Source organism: Maniola hyperantus, chromosome 18 (assembly GCF_902806685.2).
Source record: "Maniola hyperantus chromosome 18, iAphHyp1.2, whole genome shotgun sequence".
NCBI lineage: Eukaryota > Metazoa > Arthropoda > Insecta > Lepidoptera > Nymphalidae > Maniola > Maniola hyperantus.
The window spans coordinates 8,133,023-8,156,107 of record NC_048553.1 but is presented as its reverse complement, the minus strand read 5'-3'; the positions used below and the strand labels follow the sequence as shown (position 1 = coordinate 8,156,107).

The following is a 23,085-nucleotide window of genomic DNA, read 5'->3' as shown; positions in this document are numbered from 1 at the left end:
TCCCTCGAGACATCACCTTCTTCACGATGTTGTGTAGCTGAAGGGTTGATGTAATGAAGAACCAGCTACATATAGTGATGTTTATTTTATACTTTACAATGGATATGTTATGTACAATATAGACGGGCTCGCGAGCTTTATATAATACAATGGTAGAAGATGTTGACGTGACGAGCGGATGATAGGGAATGTGGAATCTTGTAACGTGCGTGACCAGGAGGATTCCCCACTGCGTTCCAAATTTGAATATTGTTGTGTGGCAGCTGCGAAGTTTTCCTAATAGCTGCCAGCCAAGTAACGGTAGAGGTTGCACCTCTACATCACCCCCCTACGGAGTGAGAAACAGAAAAAAAAAATGAAATATTAAGTAAGGCAAGTATTATATACATAAGAATGAAGGAAAATAACCCTAAAACTAGAACATGTATTGATAAAAATGAGAAGGCAAATAGGAATGAAAGTTGCCTCAATGTTGAGTCTTCTGTAGCAGTATCTGGTAATGGTGTAATACCTCAGGTCATTGTGTACACAATGACTGGGAGGCAGTACTTAAGACCAGAGAAATAAGCAGTGGACCTGTATGCCTAAGTGACACGGAAAAAAATAATTACAATAAATGAAGCGTTCGGAGTGCAAAAAGGTTGATGACGGAGGAGACGCATGATGAGCAAATCTTCTTCACGTCGAACCTTGGCAAACTCGCGTCCACACAGACCTGAAGAGAGGTTCTGAGCGCGATAAACTCAGTGAACCTGGAAAAGTGAAAAGGTCGAAGGACTTACGAACGAGTGACATCGTGTCTTAGGCTGCCCAGTGTACTACAGGAACATGTGTGCGGAGGCTATACAGCACTCCACAAAAGCTGCTTCACTTTGAAATAAAAGATGATCCGCAATGCACGGAGGAAGCTTTGCTGAAAACCTTACGAATTGTGGCATGGTCCGTAGGGGTCTGTTGTGAATGGAACCATGGAACGGAGAGATTAGTCCTCTTCATACGTGTAATACTGTTTCTTTATAAATTGCTGAAATTTAAATTGTTATGACAGGAAAATTTTACAAAATACAATGGCAATTATGACATGACAATTATGTAGCTGAAGGGTTGATGTAATGAAGAACCAGCTACATATAACGATGTTTATTTTATACTTTACAATGGATATGTTATGTACAATATAGACGGGCTCGCGAGCTTTATATAATACAATGGTAGAAGATGTTGACGTGACGAGCGGATGATAGGGAATGTGGAATCTTGTAACGTGCGTGACCAGGAGGATTCCCCACTGCGTTCCAAATTTGAATATTGTTGTGTGGCAGCTGCGAAGTTTTCCTAATAGCTGCCAGCCAAGTAACGGTAGAGGTTGCACCTCTACAGTTGCGCCATTTGTTGGTGGCCGTACGGAAAGCATTGCAGAAGGGTGTGTCGACCGCTTCTCGGATCTGGTCGGACCAAAACGCCTCGGGCTTCGTCCGCGGGGTCTTTTTCCTCCAATCTTGCCAGTGATCTACAGTTTCTCTATGCTACTCGCGTTTTCCCTGGCAATGTGACCGAAGTAGTCGAGCATCCGCCGCAGACAAATGTTGGACAGCCGCATCTTGATTTTCAATGTACCTATTTAAAATGGAGGCGTTGGTCTTGGAAATGTTGAGCATCCGTCTCCAGCACCACATTTCGAAGGCATCGTTCGGACTAGATTCAACTTCAGTACCCATCATCATCATCATCATCAGCCTGTGGACGTCCACTGTTAGACATAGGCCTTCCCTAAAGAGCGCCACCACACCCGGTCCTCAGCCTTCCTCATCCAGCCACTTCCCGTCAGCCTCTTTATATCGTCGGTCCATCGTGCTAGAGGGCGTCCCACACTACGCTTGCTTAAACGCGGTCTCCACTCAAGGACTTTCCGGCTCCAACGGCCATCGCCTCTACGACAGGCATGACCTGCCCACTGCCACTTCAGCTTGCTAATAATTTGGGCTATGTCAGTGACCTTGGTTCTCCTGCGGATTTCCTCATTTCGGATCTTGTCCCTTAAGGAAACTCCTAACATAGCCCTCTCCATAGCTCGCTGAGCGACTTTGAATTTGTGGACAAGGCCGTTTGTTAGTGTCCACGTTTCAGCACCATAAGTGAGGACGGGAAGAACACACTGGTTAAAGACTTTCGTCTTGAGGCACTGAGGAATAGGCTACTTGACAATTTTTTTAAGTTGGTCTTAAATGGTTAATATTTGTCCTATTATATCAAAAAAATTAACACTATATTTTTTTGCGCCCTAAAAACCGTAAAACTTTAATTTAAAAAAATATTTTTCTTAGACAGGTGAAAACACTGTCGGCCATGTTTGGCCGATAGATTATCTGTGCTCTGACGTCATGCATTTGTAAACAACAGTATAAGGGTGCCTGTCCACTGAAGCGGAGCGGAGCGGAGATGTGTATAGTTGACCAATCAGAGTTTCATCAGATGACGGAATAAAAATGTCACGTTATTTACCGACAATCTGATTGGTCTGCTCAACACATCTCCGCTCCGCTCCGCACCAGTGGACAGGCAGCCTTACCCTGTGGTTATACTGTACTGTGCTCTGACGTCATGCATTTGTAAACAACAGTATAACCCTGTGGTTATACTGTTGTTTACAAATGCATGACGTCAGAGCACAGATAATCTATCGGCCAAACATGGCCGACAGTGTTTTCACCTGTCTAAGAAAAATATTTTTTTAAATTAAAGTTTTACGGTTTTTAGGGCGCAAAAAAATATAGTGTTAATTTTTTTGATATAATAGGACAAATATTAACCATTTAAGACCAACTTAAAAAAATTGTCAAGTAGCCTATTGACGATGAGAAGACTTGACTCAATGTCCCAAAAGCTGCCCAACCTAGCCGCATTCTTCTGTTGGCAACTTCAGTACCCGTGGTCTATATATTCGAATCTCTAATCCTCAGAAACAGTTTAACTTAAAGTTTGAAACTTTCAGATTATTTATTGTCTTAACCACTGCTTAACGTTGATTGGTATGTAAATAAAAAGAAAATCATAATAAAGGTAGGTATATATATTTACAAATAACATACATAATATGCTAAAACACACTAAAATGGCTCGATTTATTTTTTATTTTTTCTGATCCAAAAAATATTAATCAATAATCTTTTTAGCCCAGCCGCTTAGCATACTGACTACCTAATGAGATATTACGTAGTTGGTTTAAGCAACAAAGCTAACTTATTAAATATCACTATAAAGTTCCTGCTTTATATCGATTAAATTAAGATTTAACACAGAGTAATTCATATCATTTTCTAATTTTGTTATTACTGCATCTATTTCATTATTCGTTGTATCGTTTACAATGCTTTTTTGATCTCTCGGCAAATAATTTGGTTGACTTATAATATTGTTATTTGTTTCTGGAGGCTCTGGTTTGTTCACTGTTTCATCTTGCTGATGGGTGGATTGTTCTTTTTTCAAGGGATCCTCCTTGGGTAGTTTTGATTCGTAGCTATCACGTCTATGTTTTGCTTTATTCTTATTTTCCAGTGCTTTTAATTTTATCTTCTTTTGTGGGTTCGCTGTTTTTGAATAAGCCGCTGTATTTAGCTGACTGGGATGCTCATCTTCATTTATTTCAAAGCGTTCTTTGCGCTTTAGACTTTGTCTTGGTTCGTGTGTAAGTCTACGTTTTACTCTATCATGTTCAGTTTCAAAAGCAGCTGTGTTTAATTTTTGTTCGGGCATGTCCTCTAGTTCCATAGCTTCAAGAACTAAAGTATCAAGATAATTTGGCGATGGGCTTCTTGATGGTTGTACAGTAGTGATCTGTTTGAGTAACTTCTTGTTAATTAAGTTCCTTTGTCTGGGACACAGTTTCCATTCTTCATCTGAATCCTTCATTCTCTGAAAATATCAAAAAGTCTTAGTTACATATAGGTAGCAGACATTTCTGGATTGTCTCTGCAATATATATGATGTGCCAGTTTGCATCAATATAATCAAGTACATATTTACCTAGGTATATAAAATTAATGAATCTTTGTCCCTTACGCGTTCTTACCATTCAATACCTATACCATTCAAACGATTGCGATGAAACTTTGTATAGTTAATTCAATTCAATTCAATTTCTTTATTGCGAATATGGGTAAACAGTGGAGATGTTACAAAAACAAAAAGGTATAGCCAAGTTATATAAGTAGTTGAGACTTTCGGGAAGGTTACTAACATAGTGGTTACCATCAACGTACGCGAGTGGTTCATACAAAGTAAATAAACAAATAAATAAATAAATAAAAGTTTATTCAGCTCACAAAACAAGAAAAGACAAAAAAAACAAAACATACAAACCAAATGTTACAAATTGTAACTAGGTATTGTAACTATTAAAACTTAAAACTACGAGCTCGACAGTACTAAAAAGAAAAATGGTGTTTGAGCTGAAAAGGCTCCTGCCTCAGCATGATGCTGCAGTATTTGACCACTGCAGCGCTGATTTTCAGGCAGAGCCCTAGTGTCACGACCCGACAACGAAAGTGTTCTCTATAATATAAGAATCAACCAAAATAAAAATAAAAACTTCATTATTAGTAGAGTAATAAATATGATATATATATACTTATAGGGTATTACATATATACTTATACACATGTAAACTTATACACATACAAAGTGTAGGTACGACATGTTTTTGATGTAGGGAATGCCATTATTCTGTTTGTGTAGACTACCTGCAGGGGACCACTTGACCACCATCATATAGAATAAGTAGTATATTATAATATGACATAGTGTAGTATAGTCAGAGATAAGTATCGTGTGTTGTAGTGCGTGTAAGATCTGGAATAGTCGTTTGTGGAAGTGGCGTTGTAATGCATGTCGAGCATTAGCTTGAAGTAAATCTATACTTCTATACTAATAGTATAAAACAGGTAAAGTTTATAAATTTGTTTGTAGAAAGTAATCTCTAGAACTACTGAACGGATTTTGAAAATTCTTTCACCAGTAGTATTATATTAAAAAAAAAATAGAGATACCTATGAAATTGTAATAACCTACCTACCCGTGCGAAGTTGGAACGAGTCGCTAGTAAAATATAATTCTTACCTTTCTAGTGGACACCATTAAGGCATCAATTTCATAGTCCGTCCAGGAACTTCCTGAACTTATATCATCATACTGTAAACCATCAGATTCATCATCGCTTATTGTAATTAAAGGAATTATTGCTGTCCTATTTTTTGCATTATGACTTTTGGATTTCTAAAACAAAATAAGAAATTAACAAAATAAAAAATCTTACCCCTAAACTAACAAATAATTTCCATCCCGGATGATTAGATGTTAAATAGGAGACTTGAAATTTGTGTAGTCCACGCGAGAGAAGTCGCGGGAATAAGCTAGTGGGTACATATTTTACTAACGTCTTTAGACTTCCTTCCTCTATGTAGCTGGCACTGCTTTGTTTTATGCTGAACCTGTCTTCTACATCTATCCCTCAAGCACCGAGGCACTATTCTATCTTTCAACTGTGCCCGGAAGATCGGGTAGTCCTCATTTTGAGTAACTGTTCTGCTAACTTCTTTCACAGACTGAGTATTGCACTGGATTTTGATTATTAAATTTTCTCTGCGCTTTCTCACTGCCCGAGTAAGAACCAGAGTTTCTTTCGTGTCTTTATACTGAAGTATTACTTTCCTTGTGTTCTTCTTATTCTTACGTTTTTTATCTTTATTGTTCATCGGGAATATATTTTATTGTAAACTAACAAAATGATTTTAAACAAAACACTGTTCAATGGAAGTATTATTAGCGATTTGAACAAAATGTAGACTACCCTCTTATGATAAAAATAATAAACAAACGAATGGTTATGGTGGGGCGGTACCTACATAAATAATGTTACCTCTACACATGTAGCTGTAGGCCACAGCTGTAGGCAAACCGTAGCTATCTAATGGATAAAACATTATATTATGAGTGTAACTGTGATACAACTGTATTTACAGTTAACTATTGTTGTATTTTTTATGAACTACACAATAATTTCGTAACATATGCATCTAGGTAATAAAGTATCACTTACAAAAGTTTTACAAAGGTTAAAAGTTTGACAAATGTCATTCAAATTCATGATCGAAACTCGAAAGACATCGAAAGTTATAATTATACTTATAGGTAAGTGTAAAATATGTGAATGAAACTTTAAATCAAGAGATCACACTTGCTGCACCTGTTGTTTACGTATTTAGGTATAAGTAGGTACGCGACAGATCGAGAGGACAATCGGGGTATGAGGCGTGGGGACGCCCCGCTGGCGCTCATCCACATTCCACACACGTCACCCGCGTTATCCTGCAGCTGCACCGGCTTAACGCGGGGGCTGTGCGGGTGTGCGGGGCGTCCCCACCCCGATTGCCATCTCGATCTGTCGCGTACTATAGGTACTCGTATGAAATTATGAATGTAAAATACCTACTTAAATAAAATACCTATTCCTTCGTAAGATGTTCGTAAGTTTATATTCGCCGCGCCATAAGTCCATTAGGTAGGTAAATTACGTGTCATTACGGTACTTAGGTACCCGACAGGAAATACTGTACATCGACCTTTAGAAAGAGGAAGCGGTTTCGTAGAGCGTCGTCTCTGTCCTTGAGACCGACAAAACGTCACATAGGTATGAGTGACAGATACAGCGCTCTTAAAGCCGAAATCGCATTCTAAAGGTCGATGTACAATATTTCTTGCCGGCTACTGTACTATATTTTCGAATTACGAGCTCTTTACAAACTGACAGTTTATCTGATTCCCTGTTTATACTCGTAGGTAGGTATACATTTGGAACGAATTTTTGCTCAAAACGCAAAGTGAAAGTTCTACGTAGATACGCGTGTCCACCACGTAATTATTTAGTTTTAAGATTTCATTGTTGTCTTTCAGACGCTCGTGTTCTCAAAAAAAAATTGTCCATCATAGCTTCCTACAGGTACATCATAGCTTACCTACAGGTTTTTAAAGAAATGTGTTTAGGTAACACCCGGGACTTTGTGCGCGTGGAGTTTTATTTTCCTAATAATTCCCCAAACCGTGGGGATTTTTCTCTAAATCCTTTATGAACATAGGTCGTGCCACATTGCTATTATTTTTAAATTGTTGTTATCTTTTCTGTGATAGTAAGTGATGATGCAATCTAAGATGAAAGCTGACTATCCCACAATGGGTATGGCAGTTTTTACTAACCAGCCAAAGAAGGTCAGAGATCACATAGAAATTATTATTTCAAATCGTTACTGCCGGGAATCAAACAGGAGACCTCCCACAGCGCTTACCACTGCGCCAGGGCCCAGGAAGGGTATAAATTGTGTTATACCTGCATAATACCTACCTAATGTGTCTTTTTTGCAGTCAAAACCAGTTCAATCGACGCCAGCTTCAGCCAAGGGCATAGTGGCCGCGCCTCCTGCCGCAAGCGACTCGGCCAAGCTAAATGACGAAATCGTCAAACAGGGTGACTTAGTTCGTTCACTCAAGTCCGCCAAGGCCGAAAAGGCCAAGGTTGATATAGCAGTCAAAAAGCTGTTGGAGCTCAAAGCCAAGTATAAAGCAGAGACGGGCCAGGTTAGTACATTTTGGGTTTCCTGTAAGTGTATTCCTAGTATATTTTGTGTTACCTTGATTTTCGAAAACTATTTTAAAGATTTTTTTCGTCGATTATAAAATCTTTATATTGATCTTCGGATATGAAATTGGACTTTAAAAGTTCCATGAGAACTCTTTGATTTTCCATATTAAAGTAGCCTATGTTCGTTTCCGTATGTCCGTGAACAGGTAACAGACAGACAGACATATTAGTATGGTGAATATTATAATAACCTGTCTTACTACTTGCCATTAAAATCGCATTATTATTATTATTATTATTGTTTTTTAATAAAAATGGCGAGCAAACGAGCAGGCGGGTCACCTGATGTTAAGTAATTACCGCCGCCCATGAACATTTGCACTACCAGAGGAACCACCAATGCGTTGCCAGCCTTTCAGGAACTTGTTGGTCCGCCCCTTGAATAACCCCATGTTGTAATCTATTAGTAATCAATCTATCGTATAAAAAACCTCCTCCTTGTTCTGGAAGTCGGTCAAAAATTTGTTGGATTTCATCAGGATTGGAAGCCAAGCTCCACTGTCCCGGCTCCAGCATCAGCCCCTGCATCGGGAAATGATGCTTTGTCGCTAAATACCGAGATCACCAAGCAAGGTGACTTGGTCCGCTCACTGAAGGCAGAGAAGGCTGAAAAACTCAAAGTCGACGAGGCAGTCAAAACCTTACTGGAATTGAAAAATAAATACAAAGCAGCTACTGGTCAGGTAAATTTTGAGTGTATTTTATCTATATTAGCCATATGTTAGCACTTTATTATGTTAGCATAATAAAGTGAAAACATTATTTACTTAAGTAATAAATTTAATTATTATAATTAATTAATAAACTATAATGACCCTTTTTTACTTTCGAGCTGAACCTAACCTCATAATATTGTAATTTTTTATGGTTAATGCGGAAACCGTTTTCGTTTATTTTTTTCTACAAACTTATTAACGTAACATTCCGGGGAAGTGACATAGGCTACTTTTTATCTCGGAAAATTAAAGAGTTCCCACGGGATTTTCAAAAAACCTAAATCCACGCCCACGAAGTCGCGGGCATCATCTAGTTGTATCTATTTCTATCCTAGTTCCAAAGTTTCATATCGATACTACAATAATGGAAATTGTTAGATTCTCACTATCCGAAATTATAAGAGTTTATAGAAATCATGTAAAACACATTAGTAAAGAATGAAATCTAATCTTTCTAAAGAAATCATTTCTAAATAGGATTGGAAACCAGGAGTAGTTTCGGCTCCAGCAGCAACCTCAGCATCAGGAAATGACGCTTCGACGCTAAACACTGAGATCACCAAGCAAGGTGACTTGGTCCGCTCCCTAAAGACAGCGAAAGCTGAAAAGGCCAAAGTCGATGAGGCAGTCAAAACCTTGTTGGAATTGAAAAATAAATATAAAGCAGCTACTGGTCAGGTAAATTTTATACAGATTATTTGTTGTCATTCTACTGATAATCTACAAAATATCAATAATTTCCAAAAAAACTATCAAAAAATATCATATCTGTCAAAATCTACCAATAATTTCAAAAGTACGAGGTTTTGAAATACTTGAGAAACTTGCGCATTTTAATTTACTTATGCCTGCCTATTCAATTTTCATCTGCTTCCCAAAAATACATCCAGTTGCCCATTGTAGTTGCCAGAAAAATTAGTGCAGATCGCTTTGAATGATATGTGACCTCAAACAGTATTAACATGTTATTGGCCTTATTAGGTGATACAAGTGGCTAACTTATCAGTTATAATTTTTCGCTGCTCAGTCATATTTTTATGCGGTTTTTTGTTGCTTGATTAAATACAACCCAAAGAAAATTGTTAGATTCTTGTATATTTTCAAGAAACTACTGAAGTTAAAACGTGTAAAATACTGTTGTTAATCTATTACAAACTTTATGAAGAGATATTTTCTTAAAAGGATTGGAAACCAGGTGTTCTTCCGGCTCCAGCATCAGCCCCTGCATCAGGAAATGACGCTTTGACGCTGAATACTGAGATCACCAAGCAAGGTGACTTGATCCGCTCCCTGAAGGCAGCGAAGGCTGAAAAGCCCAAAGTCGATGAAGCCGTCAAAACCTTATTGGAATTGAAAAATAAATATAAAGCAGCTACTGGTCAGGTACTTATGTCTTCCCTTTATTGTGTTTAGAATTTGTCAAACCAATATGTTTTTTTTAAATATTCATTGCTCAAAATATAAGTAAAGCTGTGATAGCTTAGTGGTTAGGACGTCTGCCTCCTAATCGGAGGTCGGCGTTCGATCCCGGGCACGCACCTCTTACTTTTCGGAGCTATGTGCGTTTTAAGTTATTAAATATCACTTGCTTTAACAGTGAAGGAAAACATTGTGAGGAAACCTGCATGCCTGAGAGGTCTTCATAATGTTCTCAAGGTGTGTGAAGTCTGCCAATCCGCACTTGGCCAGCGTGGTAGACTATGGTCAAAACCATTCTCACTCTTAGAGGACACCCGTGCTTTGTAGTGAGTCGGCGATGGGTTGCTCAAGATGAAGTAAATATCTTATGGCTGTATTTACGTGAGTTGGAGTATGTCTGACTAATTTATATCCATGCAAAAAATCACGTCGATCCGTTGCTCCGTCGCGGCGTGCTTGAAGGACAAAACAACAAATCTTCACATTTATAATATGGGTAGTGATAGGCGTCGATTCTGATGTCTTTCTCTAAACTAAATTTAGAGTATCAGCATCTTTTTCTTTTTAATATGGCTAAAAAAGGACGGGAAATGAATTTTAGACTCTTGCTAGTCTACAAATTTAAACACATACCAAAACTAGCGAGGTTTGCTGTCCTTTTCATATTAAGTTGGTAAGAAAAAGATGCGATTACTCTAAGTTACAATCAGAATCAGTACCAATAACTTAACTAACGTAGTACCTATTTAGGATTGGAAACCAGCGATTACACCAGTTCCCGTAGCTACGTCAAAATCGGACGACCCAGCGATGCTAGACCAAGAGATCACTAAACAAGGCGACCTAGTTCGCTCCCTCAAAACAAGTAAAGCTGCAAAGGCAAAAATAGACGAGGCAGTTAAGGTCCTTCTAGAACTTAAGACTAAATATAAGGCAGTGTCCGGTCAGGTAAGATTTTGTATGTAATTATCCTCTACTCCCACTTGCTCGGAAATTGCTTTAAAGAACTTAATTTCAAATCTTCTGTACTTCATGTCAAGCTCAAGTTCGTCCATACATCTAAATCAAGCGCTCCAAACGAAAACATTGCAAAGTTAAAATTGGTGGTACTGAATTTTTTACTTTAAGTCAAGTTCGTTTAGTTCCATTTTACTCTGACGTTCTTGTGTTTCTACGCTCGAATTCTATTAGCGTTTGGTGAGACATAAATTCTCATACTTACCACACAGAACGTCCTTCAGATTCACAGCAATATCTGAATATCCACCACTCAAAGCTCTCAGCATGAATTTGTGACTGCTTTAGATTTTCTGCCCGTCGTCGTTTATTGATCGGACATCATGAACAAAGGAGAAATTTTTAAAAAAACCTCTAACACTGCCCTTATAATTCGGCGAAGCCAAGTGTAAATGTTTGCTGGACATACCATGACCCTGAGATACAGGGGTTTGCAAACTTATTTCAGGGTCCCCGGCACAGTTTGTAAAAAGATCTATTGTAAGAACAAATAAATCATTCAATCATTAGGTAAGGCAGGTATGATTATAATAATAACCATCAGGGACCGGTCCATCATCACGGAAAGGACTTTTCTAGCGAATAGGCCTGACATCGTGGTGGTGAGAGCTGAGACGGAGAAAAAACGCAAGTAGCTCGATCTGGCTACATATTGTGTGTGGTTTGCTACATATTGTGAAGTCCACTGAAACCATCCCAATCGTCATATTCCTCCAAGCATAGCTCTCTCCATCGTCCGCTGAGTGGTTCTGAGCTTTCTTATGAGGCCCATAGTTAGCGACCATGTCTCGATCCATCCATATGTCATCACTGGCAACGCGCACACTCTATAGTTAGGTGATGTAATTATATTATACTTTATGGTTTATTTGTGTGTAGTTCTATATGTACCTATGTCAACAGGATTGGAAACCAAGTGCAGCGCCAGTAGCAAACGTTCAAATGACTGACGATGCGAAAGTGGGTGAACTTGTGTCGCAAATAACAGCGCAGGGCGAAAAAGTGCGCAAACTAAAAGCAGAGAAGGCCGAAAAGGGTGTTGTGGATGTTGAGGTTAGTGCAGACATCAGACGTTTTATGTGTCTTACCAGTAGCAAGTGCAGAACAGCAGTGGGCAGCGAACATTTGCAGCATCAGAGGAAGCGCTAATGCGTTGCCGGTTTTTCAGGAATTTGTTGATCCGCCCCTTGAATAACTCCATGTTTTCAGTTTCCAAAAAGCAGTTTTTGTCTCATGCTCGCAAAGTTCTACTTTATGAGCATGAGACAAAAACTGCTGTTGGTGAAAAAGAGATTTTTTACAAGGGTAATTATTGTTTTAGGTGACAAATCTATTGAATCTTAAGGCACAGTACAAGGCTTTGACTGGCACTGAATATACACCTAAGGCAGCACCACCTCAGGATTCTAAAAAGAAAAACGATAAGGTAATTAATTCAAATCATTATTTTAATTGCAGTGATACGAAAGCACTTTAAAAGGAAAATATGACTGACTGACTGGCAGATCTACCAACACACAGCTCAAACTACTGAACTACTGAACTACACCGATCGGGCTGAAATTAGGCATGCTATTATACTTAGACTTCCGCCAAGAAAGGATTATTGAAAATTCAACCCCTAATTGGGAAGTCGTCTGCGTAAGCTAGTTTTGAATAAAATTCATTATTATTTTTATTATTGAATTTAATTTTTTTTCACACTTTTTGTAATACTAAGCAAAAGCTCTTATTTATAGCAAAATCATGTTTTTTTGCAAATTAGAGTTCCGCTCAAGCATCAGCGAATCAGAACGGAGAACCTGCGACTGAAGTAAAGCAGCAAGCCAAGCCCAAGAAAGCTGATAAGGTAGGTAATAAAATGTTTCCAGATTGTATGATTTGAAGTTTCCACCGTCGATTGATGAACATTTCCATTTTTCGTACTGCTAATAAAGTCTATGCTGCACCTAAGATATTATTTCGCCATCAATAAGTTCCTGAACCAAATTCTGTTTTTCGCCGTTTTTTTTCCTTTATTCAGTTAGGGACTTTTATACATATGTATCTATAGTTCGCGACAGGTCGATATAGCAATCGGGGTGGGGACGTCCCGTTCACCCGCACAGCCCCGCGTTAAGTCGGTGCGGGATAGCGCGGGTGATGTACGGGTGTCCGGGTCCCCCGCCTCATTACCCCGATTGCCATCTCGACCCGTCGCGAACTATACATGTCAGCCCCATTATAATCTTAGTAGATGGAAGAAAAACAAAATGGCTGTCCGTTGATTCGTAGCCGAGAGGTGTTGAACCACGGAACAGAAAAAACAGTGGAAGTGCAATACACCAAAATTACTATAGGAACCGCTGTCGCCAAACTCATACAAATATACCGATAATCATATATTGCACTACAAAGAAACAAATCGTTTGATTTGTCATTTTAAGTTTAGTCAAAACTAGCCACGTCACAGATTTGGAAACAAACCCTGACGTTCTAGAAACGTTCGTTTTTTCTGACCCTGACGTTCTGTTTTTTCTGTTCCGTGTGTTGAACAGACCAAGTAGATTACATAGATCAGTAAAATGAATATGTCGTCTATCAATAATCTCATTGGTCTACTAAACACATCTCTGCTCGTCGATTGATATAATCGCTTCATCGTATTCGTTTTGCTTTAATGTACAGGCATCCTTAGACAGCATTGCAAGTTTCCATCAAATATAGACATAATTCTTTCTGTTACTAATTCTTTGGTCAAGTAATAAGTGTAATACAAATTAAATGTTTGTCTTTGTACTAGGCCCCAAAACCACAGAAGCCCGTCAAAGAAGAGACGACAACTGGTGTGAAGAAGATCACTCGACTAGGGTTGGAAGCTAGCAAGGAGACAGATTTGCCGGAATGGTATTCGCAGGTCATAACCAAATGTTAGTATCTACTTATGTACAGTACGACAAGGCTCTCTTGGCACTTGAGTGATATTGATAGGGGGGCGCTGTTGGAGAAAAAAAGGCTTAGACTATTCAAACAAGAACAAAGGGGACACTTGATGGCAACGTTAGTTCCGATTTTCGCCACGCGCCAAGATAGCCTTGTCGCACTGTATGCGCTAGAGAGAAAACGTACAAATGGACAGTGTGGGGGGAGGTGGTGTATATAATCACCCTTAATACTTATAGCTAAATAAACTAAACCATATAATATACCTAATATTAACATATTAATACACTAATATACAAAATAAATATAATGCAGGTTGCAGACCAAGAGCTAAGCTAAGTAAGTTTAGCTTAGCTTGCACAGCTGACGCAGTTTTTCATACTTGTGTGCAGACTGCAAACTGCAAACTAAGCTATATGAGCTGACTAAAATATGCGAAACTAAGTTAGCTGCGCAGCGACACGTGTTAAGCTAACCCCCTCCCGCCTACCCTGGCATCCCTTCACACTTCCTTCGCCAGTGTTGTCCTGAGCTGTCGCTTAGTTTTGGTGTGCATAGGACATATCTCTAGTTTAGCCCAGCTTAGTATAGCTTAGCTGACTTAGTTTAGCTTTGACATAGCTTAGTTTTTGATCTGCAACCTGTGCAATAGACATACATAAACACTACACAGGTATATACAGGGTGGAAAAAATGTCTTATGTCTCATCCGCGAATGGAACCAGCTAAAAATTCAAAAAATTAACACTCGCTATTTTACTCCACTAGTCGACACAGTCAATGGTAAAGATAAAATTTCTCCAAGAAACATTAGGCCTTACACTCGTTTGTCGTACAAGATATCCATAAAATCGAATATTTAGTACATAAGTTTAGCTTTATCGATAAGGCCGCCTTTGCATGCTACAGCTCTAGATTAAGATCTTTGTATGTTTTTTCAATGTTTACTTTGTGTTGTGTGCAATAAAGTGTAAATAAAAAATAAGTTCTTTAAGTCAGTCAGTCGGTACTTTGAGTATTATATAATATATGGATGTAATATTTTAACTTCCTTAATCCGCTCCGCAACAAACACGCCTTTCTCCGTGTGTGCACATAATGCCAGCAATAGAAGTCGCTGGAGGGAGATCGCACGAGCAGCAATGAAGAATTCATAGCCACGACCACTCTGTCAAAAGTGAACGATTGAGACGAAGAAGAATATTTTAACACATTCATCATCATCATCAACCAATAGACGTCCACTGCTGGACACAGGTCTCTTGTAGGGACTTCCACACGCCACGGTCTAGCGCCGCCTGGATCCAGCGGCTCCCTGCGACTCGTCTGATGTCGTCCGTCCACCTAGTGGGGGGTCTTCCAACACTGCGTCTTCCGGTGCGAGGTCGCCATTCTAGCACCTTGGGTCCCCAATTTAACACATTAATGTTTAATTGTGTCTTTATTTTGGCAGCGGAAATGATCGACTACTACGACATATCGGGCTGCTACATCCTGCGGCCGTGGTCCTACAGTATCTGGGACGTGATCCGCAACTTCCTCAGCACGCACTTCAGGAAACTCGGTGTTAAGGACGGATACTTCCCTATATTTGTATCAAAGGTGAGCTAAACTTGTCTGTGATTTCTTATGAGAATTTTAGGTTTCCGTACCTTAAAAGGAACCCTTATAGGATCACTTCGTTGTCTGTCTGTCTCTCTGTCTGGCTGTCCGTCTGTCGTGTATGTCAAGAAAGCTTATAGGGTACTTCCTGTTGACCTATAATCATGATATTTGGCAGGTAGGTAGGTCTTAGGTATAGCAGAATCAAATGAAAAAATCCGAAATGCGTGAATTTTTAACCAGAAATTCACGAATTCAATCACAAAAAAAATTATAATATATTTTTAATTTTCAAAGTAAGATAACTATACCAACTGAGGTATCATATGAAATGGCTTTACCTGTACATTCTAAAACAGATTTTTATTTATTTTTATGCATAATAGTTTTTGATTTATCGTGCAAAATGTCGATAAAAATACCCGAGTACGGAACCCTCGGTGTGCGAGTCTGACTCGCGCTTGACCAGTTTTTTATAACTTTTCCCGTGCGATTAAAATATTTTCCCTCGGAAAAATAACCTATAGGTAACTGTAGTAACTGTGGTCAGTAAAAATTGCGGTGATATCCTAGTGGTTAAGACATTGACCTCTTTGGAGGCTCCGGGGTCTGATCCTGGTACGCACCTATAACTTTTCCGTTATGTGCGTTTTAAGCAATTAAATATCACTTGCTTTAACGATGAAGAAAAACATCAAACAAAACCTGCGTGCCCGAGAGTTCTTAATAATGTTCGCAAAGGTGTGTGAAGTCTGCCAATCCGCATTGGGCCAGCGTGGCAGACTATGGCTTTCTGAGAGGAGACCTATGCTTAGTAGGGGGTCGGCAATGAGATCATGATGATGATAGCTGCCTGAAGCAAGCAAGCTTATCTCTGGCAGAAGATTCTAACACGGTCGTTTCAAAGGTTTAGCGGGAACAGGTTAACTCAATTTTGCATTTAATAATTATATTACTGGCTGACTTTTCACAGCATCGTACAGGTTCTTTTGATTATTAATTACTAAATAGGTGATACCCACGACTTCTTCTATGGAACTCTTTGTTTTTTCAGATATACAAAGTTAGACCTATGCCCGTCCCTGGGATACAAAATATCTCTGTACTAAATTTCGTCAAAATCGTTTAAACGGATGGGCCGTGAAAAGTTAGCAGACAGACACACTTTCGGAATTTATAATATTAGTATGGAAGTATTGATTGTTGTTGTAACTTAGGCGGCGCTAGAACGTGAGAAGGACCACATAGCGGACTTTGCGCCGGAAGTGGCTTGGGTGACACATTCAGGATCGTCCGAACTAGCCGAACACATCGCCATCCGTCCCACGTCCGAAACCGTCATGTACCCGGCCTATGCGAAGTGGATTCAGAGTCATCGTGATTTGCCCTACAAGCTCAACCAGTGGAATAACGTCGTGGTATGTCCCGTTCCTACCTAAATAGACGTCATAGTACTTACACAGGTTCGGTTGTAGTAGCTGAGCACATCGCCATCCGTCCCACGTCCGAAACCGTCATGTACCCGGCCTATGCGAAGTGGATTCAGAGTCATCGTGATTTGCCCTACAAGCTCAACCAGTGGAATAACGTCGTGGTATGTCCCGTTCCTACCTAAATAGACGTCATAGTACTTACACAGGTTCGGTTGTAGTAGCTGAGCACATCGCCATCCGTCCCACGTCCGAAACCGTCATGTACCCGGCCTATGCGAAGTGGATTCAGAGTCATCGTGATTTGCCCTACAAGCTCAACCAGTGGAATAACGTCGTGGTATGTCCCGTTCCTACCTAAATAGACGTCATAGTACTTACACAGGTTCGGTTGTAGTAGCTGAGCACATCGCCATCCGTCCCACGTCCGAAACCGTCATGTACCCGGCCTATGCGAAGTGGATCCAGAGCCATCGCGACTTGCCCTACAAGCTCAACCAGTGGAACAACGTCGTGGTGTGTCCCGTTCCTTTCTAAATAGACGCCGAAGTACATATTACACATATTCGGTTGTACTAGCTGAGCACATCGCCATCCGTCCCACGTACCCGGCCTATGTGAAGTGGATCCAGAGCCATCGCGACTTGCCCTACATGCTCAACCAGTGGAACAACATCGTGGTATGTTTCCCTACACTTACAGTTCGGCTCAAAACGTTCGGGCTTGTATGAACTAACTGAGCACTTGGCTGTCCCCCTTTTCTTCCGAGACTGGCATATACCCAGCTTATGCGAAATGTCCTACAAGCTTAAACAGTAGAACAACGCATTATTGTCACGAAAGCTAAAGTGACTTGATTTTATAAGATCTGTTGCCTTCGACAACTCTTCACTTAATTTTCTTGACCAAAATGAATTTCATTTTCAATTTTTTCTCATCTCCAAATTTTTCAACATGAGCAACGTCCTTGCCAACGTCTCAAGGATAACTCATTTTCGACTGTTTGTTTAAACTTTCTTAAATGTCCGCATAATAATATGTGTCATTGCCTTGTCAAAATTGATAAAATTCTTTAAATATTACCAGCGATGGGAGTTCAAGCAGCCGCAGCCATTCCTCAGAACTCGCGAGTTCTTATGGCAAGAGGGACACACGGCTTTCCGGACACAAGAGGAGGCTGCCGAGGAAGTACTACAAATTTTGGGTAAGAGTTTTTTTTATTTTGTTTAGATTTTTCTTATTTTACAGTCATGCCTAAATTGTATGAAGATTTACAGATTTAATGAATAATCAGCATCAATTTTCCCCTCCAAGTTTAATAAGTGAATAAGCATTTTCTAGACTAGTGCGCTAGGCCGGGGTCTAGTCTATAGGTATATTAATAAATAGAAAGATAGGATTAGTTATTGGAAGTGTCCAGGCGCCTTTATAATAAACGGCCGTTTGATTAAAAAAAATATACGGCCACAAGTGAAGTTATTCCATTAAAAATTAACCTTAATAATTTGCGTCAATGATTTTTATCTCTGGCCTTATAAATATGATAATAATATTCGATAAAATTTTGTTCAATAGATCTATACGCACGCGTGTACGAGGAACTGTTGGCGGTACCGGTTATTAAGGGCCGTAAGACAGAGAAGGAAAAGTTCGCTGGCGGAGACTACACCACCACTGTGGAAGCGTACATACCAGCCAGTGGAAGAGGGATACAGGTACAATCATCTATTTCTTTCCCCCATTCGTAACTCCCTGTGACAGCCTAGTGGTTAGGACGTCCGCCTTCTAATTGGAGGTCGGTGGATCGATCCCGGGCATGCTCCTTTAACTGTTCGGAATTATTTGCGTTTTAAGTAATCAAATATAACTTGCTTTAACGGTGAAGGTAAAAATCGTGAGGAAACCTGCATGCCTGAGAGTTTTCCATAATGTTCTCAAAGGAGTGTGAAGTCTACCAATCCGTAGATGGCCAGCGTGGTGAACTATGGCCGAAACCCTCCTCACTCTGAGAGGAGACAGGGGGATTATAAGATCTGGAGTATGATATTTATTGTAATAATGGGGCCGATTCTCTTGTACACAATTTCTAAACTAAACTAAATTAACAGGTCTAAATCTAGTGCCATCCCTTTCCGCAAGCAACATTATGAAAGGGATAGCAAATAGCAATAGATTTGGGCGTGACATTTTAGTTTAGAGATTGTGTACAACGGAATTAGCCACACTATAATTAACTTAGATACCTATGTTTTAATTATACTTAATTTAAAAAAGTCTCTTACCAATGCTTTCTGAGGACAACTGACGCGCAAAAAATCTAAGAACATGAAAATTCTCTGTCTTAAGACAAGACAGCTTTGGTAAATTTACGTTCTCAGATACAAATCACGCAAACGATCTTAACTTTTTGGTCGCGCCGAGCGTCAACTTGAACGCCATGTTGTTTTTCAGGGTGCAACGAGTCACCATCTAGGACAGAATTTCTCGAAAATGTTCGAAATAGTTTACGACGATGCGGAGACTCAAGAGAAAAACTACGTGTACCAAAACTCTTGGGGTCTGACTACGAGGACCATAGGTTAGTAGTTCTGGTTACTTAATACATACAGTAAAAAAAATATATATTTTTACTTTTGATTTACATTTTTGCGCCATTTGTTCTCTTTTGGTGTCATTTTTCAATAAATAATTATGGCATACCAAAAAAAGTCCGAAGTAAAATGATTTTCACAATAATTTCAGAGAATTGAAATGATTATAAAACTGACAATTGACAGTCAGAAAGTGTATACAATAATACCCAATCTGAATAAATGATTTGAGTTTTAGTTTGAAAAGATTTAAAATTTATGTCAGCACTGAGTTTTATAGATAGATTAGGTATGTAGACAGGGAATAATATAAATGCCATCTAGATATTATTATCTCCTTTACCAATTTGAAATATTGTTTTGTGCAATAAAGCAACAAAACTAGAAGCCAGGCGCGAGTTTGAAATACCTATGATATAAAATCTAACTTTAAAATTCCAGAATATGTAATAGGAATGTTAATGTTACCAAAAAAAAATTTTAGGTGTCATGGTCTTGGTTCACGGGGACGACCGTGGATTGGTGCTGCCTCCGAGGGTCGCAGAAATCCAGGCCATAGTGGTTCCGTGTGGGATTACCGCCTCTAGTACTGCGGAAGAGCGCAAGAGCCTCATCGACTCGTGTAAACAACTCGTCGACGAGTTGATGAGTGCGGGCATCCGGGCTGAAGGCGACTACAGGGACAACTACTCGCCGGGCTGGAAGTTCAACCATTGGGAGCTCAAGGTGAGACTGAACAAACTGACCTTTGCTGACCGATGTAGCTGATTCGTGTTGATGACGTATAATTAGTCAAAAATGGTCCTTTGTGGAATTACCGCCTCTAGTATTAAGAGCGCAAGAGTCACATCGACTCGTGTAAACAACTCGTCGATGAGTTGATGAGTGCGGGCATCCGCGCTGAAGGCGACTACAGGGACAACTACTCGCCGGGCTGGAAGTTCAACCATTGGGAGCTCAAGGTGAGACTGAACAAACTGACCTTTGCTGGCGTCATCCGCATTTCCGTGCGACCGATGTAGCTGATTCGTGTCGATGACGTATAAATAAAAAAGATCGTCCTTTGTGGAATCACCGCCTCAAGTAATACGGCAGAGCGCAAAAGCTTCCAGATGCTCTGTGCCCAAAACCTCAATATGGAGCTGTTCAAGAGACTGATAAACAGATTTCCTTACAGCCAGCAATTCAATGACGTTTCTACTGGTCCTATCACATGCTGTATATTTTCGTGGGCGGTAGTAATAACTTTTCATCACGTGACCCACTCGCTAATTCTTTATCGACGTTAGGAGACAGCAAAAGGTGCACAGGCACATGAGGAAAAAATGGAAATGGTTTCTAGGTGAAACGCATAAGTGTGAAATAGACAGAAATACGTCATACCTTTCCTCCTCGTGAAGAAAACTGGTTGCCATGAATTCTTCTCGCATAATATTTTCGGTTTTACATTTTTTTAATTTAACAGGGTGTTCCAATCCGCGTGGAACTGGGTCCCAAGGACATGGCACGAGGCGAAGTAGTGGCCGTGCAGCGATTCAACGGCGATAAGATGACCCTCAAGCGGACGGAGGCGCCCACCAAGCTGCTGGCGCTTCTGGACCAGATCCACGACGCTATGCTGGCTAAGTAAGTCCTGAGTTATATTATCTCGTCTCGTTGAACAACTGCCTCGTTGGTGCCTGCGCCTGATCGCTCTCCAGTCGTGTTGGATTTCTGTCCCATCGGACTTTTGAGGGAATACAGAGTGCACCTGCACACACTTGTGCACTATAGTAACTCCCTCCCACGCAGTTGGCTAATCTCTATGGTGATTGACGGCCAAAATTCGGTTGGGAGGACATTAGTTATATTATCCCTGCTCCAAGGGCTCGAGGCGAAATGGCTGTTCAAAGGCGACAAGATGATCTAGAATTATTATGACCAAAACATTGACCGGTCAAAAATTCCAAAATTTTACTTAATCACTACCCATATTAATTATTATAAATGCGAAAGTGTGTTTGTTTGTTTGTTGGTTTATTGGTTTGGTGTCCTTCAATCTCGTCGCGACGGAGCAACAGATCTCCGAGATTTTTTGCATGGGTATAGTTAAGGACCTGGAATGTGACATAGGCTACTTTTTATCACGGAAAATCATAGTTCCCACGGGATTTTTAAGAACTAAATCCACGCGAACGAAGTCGCGCGCATCAGCTAGTATAATGTAATGTCAACCAAATTGCAAACCTTTCAACATTTGCGGTTTAGCGCAGGGACTGAGCGGGTGTGCAGGGTGTTCCATCCCCGATTGCGATTTTGACCTATCGCGTACTAGGTGTACCTAAAACGGCACCTACGAGCATGTGTCAAAACATGGCGGCCACAACAACAAGCCTATAGAAGTCGTTGCCTAAAAGTAACAAATTCTTGTTTGTTAGGGCTACCAAGGAGCGCGACGCGCGGGTGTCGCTGGTGACGCAGTGGGACGACTTCGTCAGCGCTCTGGAGCAGAAGCACATGCTGCTGGCGCCGTTCTGCGGACACACGCCGTGCGAGGACAGCATCAAGAATGATAGTGCCAGGTGGGGTAGCGAACAATCTTTTCATCTAGCTCGGCAAAACTTTCTTTATCGTTCGAAATCTGTACGGAAAAGTATGCCTTTGCCTAATCTAAGAGCGGTGATTGCCTAGTGCCTCATGCGGTTCGCGTGTCACCACGTCGGATCGCTTCGCAATCGCGTTCGCTTTGAATCGCCTACATCGCCTAACTTTTCGGAGTTATGTGCGTTTCAAACAATTAAATATCTCTTGCTTCGCGGTGAAGGCAAACATCGTGAGGAAATGCATGCCATGCATGTATGCATGAGCATGCCCGAAAGTTTTCCATAATGTTCTCAAAGGTGTGTGAAGTCTGCCAATCCGAACTTGGCCGGCGCGGTGGCAGACTTTGACTTAAACCCTTCTCATTCTGAGAGGAGACCTGTGCTTTAAACCCGGCGATGGGTTAATCATGATGATAATACCTTTGCTTGTGGTGATATCTCATTCAGAATGTGTCGCTTAATTTGGAAATTAGAAATAGTTATTATAGATATATACATAACGTCAATGGATATGAGTACTTCTTGATATTTTTGTAACTTTAACAACGGTACTTTGGTAACGCCACTAAAAATGTCGGTAATTCGTCCATGCTTGTGATACTTTATATTTCTATGTATTATTATTTCATATTGCAGGACCGATGACGATCCAACATCGGAAGTCAAAGGGCCAGCGATGGGTGCCAAGTCCCTGTGCATCCCCTTCACACCCCCGCGTCAACTCACCGCCAGCGATCGCTGCATCCACCCGGCTTGCAAGAACAAACCTAAATTTATCACCCTCTTCGGACGAAGCTACTAGAAGGAATTTACAGATGTTTTACGAAAAATTATAAATTATTGATTTCTACTGTTAGTCTTTCTTTCTTAACTCCTTTCTACTCCTGCGGCAGCTCACGACGGTGATTGCTGCATACAACCGGTTTGCAATAAATAAACCAGTTTATATTACCCTCTTCAGACAAAGCTAATAAAGTCAAAAGTCAAATGATTTATTCAAAATAGGTAATAAATTACTCTTATTGATTGTCTGGTATAGTGTTAGATTTGTAAGATAATATAGTGGTGATAATTATAACGCAAACTTAAAACTAAAGCTACGAATAGAAGGATATA

At 40.2% G+C, this 23,085-nt stretch overlaps 2 protein-coding genes across 2 annotated transcripts in view; one reads left to right on the top strand and one right to left on the bottom strand.

Moving 5' to 3' along the window:
* The window catches only part of GluProRS (Glutamyl-prolyl-tRNA synthetase), a 50,491-nt gene extending 27,672 nt beyond the window's left edge, over positions 1-22,819 (top strand). The window contains exons 14-31 of the mRNA XM_034978069.2: positions 7,414-7,626; positions 8,170-8,373; positions 8,884-9,084; positions 9,589-9,789; positions 10,576-10,773; positions 11,746-11,895; positions 12,164-12,268; positions 12,608-12,691; positions 13,625-13,751; positions 15,218-15,366; positions 16,584-16,784; positions 17,883-18,000; positions 18,372-18,511; positions 19,248-19,374; positions 19,872-20,113; positions 20,853-21,013; positions 21,805-21,948; positions 22,606-22,819. Of these exons, the coding sequence (XP_034833960.1) occupies positions 7,414-7,626; positions 8,170-8,373; positions 8,884-9,084; positions 9,589-9,789; positions 10,576-10,773; positions 11,746-11,895; positions 12,164-12,268; positions 12,608-12,691; positions 13,625-13,751; positions 15,218-15,366; positions 16,584-16,784; positions 17,883-18,000; positions 18,372-18,511; positions 19,248-19,374; positions 19,872-20,113; positions 20,853-21,013; positions 21,805-21,948; positions 22,606-22,771 (2,931 nt within the window). The 3' untranslated portion in view covers positions 22,772-22,819. The remainder of the gene's footprint in view (positions 1-7,413; positions 7,627-8,169; positions 8,374-8,883; positions 9,085-9,588; positions 9,790-10,575; positions 10,774-11,745; positions 11,896-12,163; positions 12,269-12,607; positions 12,692-13,624; positions 13,752-15,217; positions 15,367-16,583; positions 16,785-17,882; positions 18,001-18,371; positions 18,512-19,247; positions 19,375-19,871; positions 20,114-20,852; positions 21,014-21,804; positions 21,949-22,605) is intronic.
* On the bottom strand, positions 3,053-5,890 carry LOC138403548 (uncharacterized). Its single transcript, XM_069504557.1, has 3 exons — positions 5,433-5,890; positions 5,116-5,271; positions 3,053-3,912 (listed from the first exon to the last, which is right to left on the bottom strand). Exons 1-3 carry the CDS (start codon positions 5,748-5,750, stop codon positions 3,244-3,246), a joined length of 1,143 nt encoding a protein of 380 aa, XP_069360658.1. The 5' UTR covers positions 5,751-5,890; the 3' UTR covers positions 3,053-3,243.
* Positions 22,820-23,085: the final 266 nt, after the last annotated feature.